Source organism: Ciconia boyciana, unplaced genomic scaffold (genome assembly GCF_034638445.1).
Source record: "Ciconia boyciana unplaced genomic scaffold, ASM3463844v1 HiC_scaffold_37, whole genome shotgun sequence".
Lineage (NCBI taxonomy): Eukaryota > Metazoa > Chordata > Aves > Ciconiiformes > Ciconiidae > Ciconia > Ciconia boyciana.
Window position 1 is genome coordinate 217643 of NW_027328405.1, and position 4367 is coordinate 222009.

The 4367-nt window shown below is 53.1% G+C and overlaps 1 protein-coding gene across 1 annotated transcript; it reads left to right on the forward strand.

Annotated features, from left to right (window-relative positions):
• Positions 1-1440: 1440 nt before the first annotated feature.
• LOC140645717 (olfactory receptor 14C36-like) lies at positions 1441-2031 on the forward strand. The gene has a single exon (XM_072849180.1). The coding sequence runs from the start codon at positions 1441-1443 to the stop codon at positions 2029-2031; it is 591 nt and encodes a 196-aa protein (XP_072705281.1).
• Positions 2032-4367: the final 2336 nt, after the last annotated feature.

Below are 4367 nucleotides of genomic sequence, written 5' to 3' on the forward strand. Positions count from 1 at the left end.
ATCTGCTTGAGGGGAGGAAGGCTCTGCAGAGGGACCTGGACAGGCTGGATCGATGGGCCAAGGTCAATTGTATGGGGTTCAACAAGGCTCAGTGCCAGGTCCTGCACTTGGGCCACAGCAACCCCATGCAACGCTACAGGCTTGGGGAAGAGTGGCTGGAAAGCTGCCCGGTGGAAAAAGACCTGGGCGTGTTGGTTGACAGCCACCTGAATATGAGCCAGCAGTGTGCCCAGGTGGCCAAGAAAGCCAATGGCATCCTGGCTTGTATCAGAAATAGCGTGGCCAGCAGGACTAGGGCAGTGATCATGCCCCTGTACTCAGCACTGGTGAGGCCGCACCTCGAATGCTGTGTTCAGTTTTGGGCCCCCCACTACAAGAGAGACATTGAGGGGCTGGAGCGTGTCCAGAGAAGGGCATCGAAGCTGGTGAAGGGTCTGGAGCACAAGGCTGATGGGGAGCGGCTGAGGGAACTGGGGTTGTTTAGCCTGGAGAAAAGGAGGCTGAGGGGAGACCTTATCGCTCTCTACAACTACCTGAAAGGAGGTTGTAGAGAGGTAGGGTTGGTCTCTTCTCCCAGGTAACAAGTGATAGGACAAGAGGCAATGGCCTCAAGTTGCACCAGGGGAGCTTTAGACTGGATTTTAGGAAATTTTACTTCACTGAAAGGGTTATCAAGCATTGGAACAGGCTGCCCAGGGAAGTGGTTGAGTCGCCATCCCTGGAAGTATTTAAAAGACTTTTGGATGAGGTTGCTTAGGGACATGGTTTAGTGGTGGTCTTGGTAGGGGTAGGTTTACGGTTGGACCCCATGATCTTAAAAGTCTTTTCCAACCTATGCGATTCTGTGATTCCCATGAACCCACTGCTGCAGAGCAGGGCTGATTCCTGGGCAGCCAGTCAGCAGAGGCTCTGCTCCTCATGGCACACTCAGCCAGCACAATCCAGAGCTCCAGGCACGAAGCTGAAGGAAGGCCTTGAGGGAAAGGAAAAAGGGGTGAGTGTAGCAGGGGGAGGATCCATGAGAAATTCCTTTCATTTTCTCAGAGAACTCTCTCATAGCTCCTCATTCTCTTTTCCTTCGTGAACACTGTCCCATGCCCTGAGAAAGCAAATGGCCCACAGCAGCTCTACCCCCAGTTCTCCTCGTGGTGTTTGCAGACACATGGCAGCAGAAGCTCTTGCACTTCCAGCTCTTCCCAGGCATCTACCTGGCTGCCCTTCTGGGCAGCATCCTCATCATCACCACCATAGCCTGTGACCACTGCCTCCACACCCCCATGTACTTCTTCCTCTTCAACCTCTCCCTCCATCTCCACTGCTGTCCCCAAATCCATGGCCAATTCCCTCTGGGACACCAGGACCATTTCCTAGGGAGGATGTGCTGCCCAGGTCCTTTTCTTTCTCTTCTTGATTGGAGGGCAATATTTTCTTCTCACCATCATGGCCTATGACCACTACATTGCCCTCTGCAAACCCCTGCATTACGGGACCCTCCTGGACAGCAGAGCTTGTGTCCACATGGCAGCAGCTGCCTGGGGCAGTGGTTTCCTCTATGCCATGCTGCACACTGCCAATACATTTTCACTACCGCTCTGCCAAGGCAATGCCCTTGACCACTTCTTCTGTGAACTTCCCCAGATCCTCAAGCTCTCCTGCTCCAACTCCTACCTCAGGGAAGTAGGACTTCTTGTTGATAGTGTCTCTCTTGCTTTTGGGTGCTTTATTTTCATTGTGCTGTCCTATGTGCAGATCTTCAGGGCCGTGTTGAGGTTCCTTTCTGAGCAGGGATGGCACAAAGCCTTTTCCACGTGCCTCCCTCACCTGCCTGTGGTCTCCCTGCTTGTCAGCACTGGCATGTTTGCCTACCTGAAGCCCCCCTCCACCTCCGCCCAGTCACTGGATCTGGTGATGGCTGCTCTGTACTCGCTGGTGCCCCCAGCGTTGAACCCCCTCATCTACAGCATGAGAATCCAGGAGCTCAAAGACACACTGAAGAAGCTGATTCAGCCACTTGTCTTTCAGCAGCAATAAGCTGCCCATGTCTCTTCACAGGGACTTCCTCTTCATCTCAGGAACCTCCTTTGCTTTGGGCATTTGGTTTGTGATAATCATGGCTGTCCAGTAATGTCTGCATTTGCTTCACTTCTGCAGAGACATGAACCCAGTCTGTCTGACCCAGCGACCTTTGTACATGTCTCTGGCATGATGGTACAGGTGGTCTCCAGTGTTGCACCTCTGTAATAAAAAGGGATTTCCTCAGTGCCAGTGTCCAGATGTTGGCCTTCTCTTCCCCTACACGGGGGGACATGATGCCCCTACAAGACTGCTGCTGTTCCTGGCTTCTCCATGGGCTCAGGGGAGGAGGGTACGGGGCGATATGTTGAGGAAGGATGCCTGACCTGGGTGACCGCTTCCCATGGAGATGGTGAATGGTCAGGACGGGTCTGCCTGGGACTGTCCCCCCACGGCTTTCAGGCATCACAGCCCGCTCACTCTGCACAGCAGCACCATCAGCTCAGGGCTCTGCACGGAGCACGGGGAGGGAGCCCGAGTGGCTGGCCAGGCCAGCACAGATACATTCCCATGGGGAAAGGCTGTCTTGGGACAGGGATGTCCCTGGAGACGAGGAAAGGAGCAACTCCGTGTTTCCAGGGGGGAAGAAATGACCAAGAGAAACCTTTTTCTGCGTGCACCAGCTCGAGGCAGGCTGCTCTGTTGCTGGGGAGATGAGAAGAGCCGAGTGGCTGGGCCGGGCTAGAAAGTGCCTAGCAGAGGACACCACCAAAATTAGCTGAGCTGTGTGACCATGCAGGGTGAGGACTCACACCAGGGGGGTTTGTGGTGCAGAGCCAGGGTTCATGGATTGGGGCCGAGACATGCAGGCACAAGAGAGAGGAGGCCGGGCTGGAACAGTATTTGCAGCTTCATTGCTTGGCCATCCAAGGGACAGGGTAGTGATGGGACCATGAAGCACCGTCCAGAGGGTAACAGCAAAGACAGGTACAAACAAGGAATTCATGTGCATTGCCTTCGTTGTGCAGGTATGATTTGGGGAAAGGCAAATCTCACCTGGAGCTGGCTGCAAGGAAAGTCAAGAGCAAAAAGAAGAGCTTCGCTCGCTCACTAGAGACCGAGGCTGAACAAGGAAAATGCAGGGCTGCTGCTGAATGGGGAGGGTGAGTTAATAACAGAGGATGCAGATGGGGCTGAGGGACTCCATTTGCCTTAGACTTTACTGAAAAGGTCTCCAGGAGTCTTTGCTTAGGGGAAGATCACAAGGAGGAGGAGAACACGTATTGGCAGGAGCCTCAGGAATTCCCACAAGGACAAATGCCAGTTTTTGCCCCTGCAGGGCACTAACCACGGCACTGGCACAGGCTGGGGGCATTCTGGCTGGGGGGCAGCCCTGTGGGATTGGTCCTGGTGCTCAGCGATCTGGGCAGGAGGCAGCCGTGTGCCCTGAAGCAAGGGAGGCCAACGGCGTCCTGATTGCTATGACCAGGAGCATGGCCAGGAGATTGAGGGAAGGGGTTATCCTGAGTACTGCTTCCATATTTCAGATCCCAAATACAGGAAAGGTGTTGGCAAGCCGGAGTGGGTTCAGTGAAAGGCCGGCCCCCAGGATGGTCAGGGGCTGGAGCACTTGTCCTGTGAGCAGAGGCCAAGTGGCCAAGAGGCCTAGAAGGGAAGGCTTAGGGGGACCTCATCACAGCCTGCCATTACCTATGAGGAGGTCATGGAGAATAAAGAGCAAGGCTCTTCACCATGGTGCATGGTGGGAGGACAAAAACAATGGGTGGAAGGTGAAAGAGGAGAGGTTCAGCCTAGACATAAGGAAAAAACTTTGTCACCATCAGCTCAACCAAGCATTGGAGCAGGTCACCCAGATAGGCTGTGCAGTCTCTGTCCTGGAAGGTTTTCAAACTACGACTGGTTCAAGCTCAAGCTAAAACCATTGAGTGCTTTTAATAAAAGGCACAGCACATAAAATGCTGTGCATATAAAATGTCCAGTGCATATAAAATGCACTGGGCATCGGCCCTTCCCATGGCTCTCCAGATTTCCACCTCCCCTTGCTCTTTGTCCCTTCAGACACCGCCAAACTATCTTGTGGCTGCTTTGAGCTTCAGGGAGTTAGAAGCTTGCCCCATCTCTGAGAAGTCTCATTAACTCTGGAGTCAACTCCTTAATTATGTTTCTATCTGCCCTTTCCTAGCTCTCTGTCTAAAACAGTTCTCGTACAGATACCCCTTGTGGAAGATGGACCTCATTCGATGCAGCTTGGACTTGGCATACAGTTGAGAAGAGTGTTTTAAAGCTTCTTGAATTGCTGCTATTACTTCTTCTGTAAACAAAAAAATAAATGA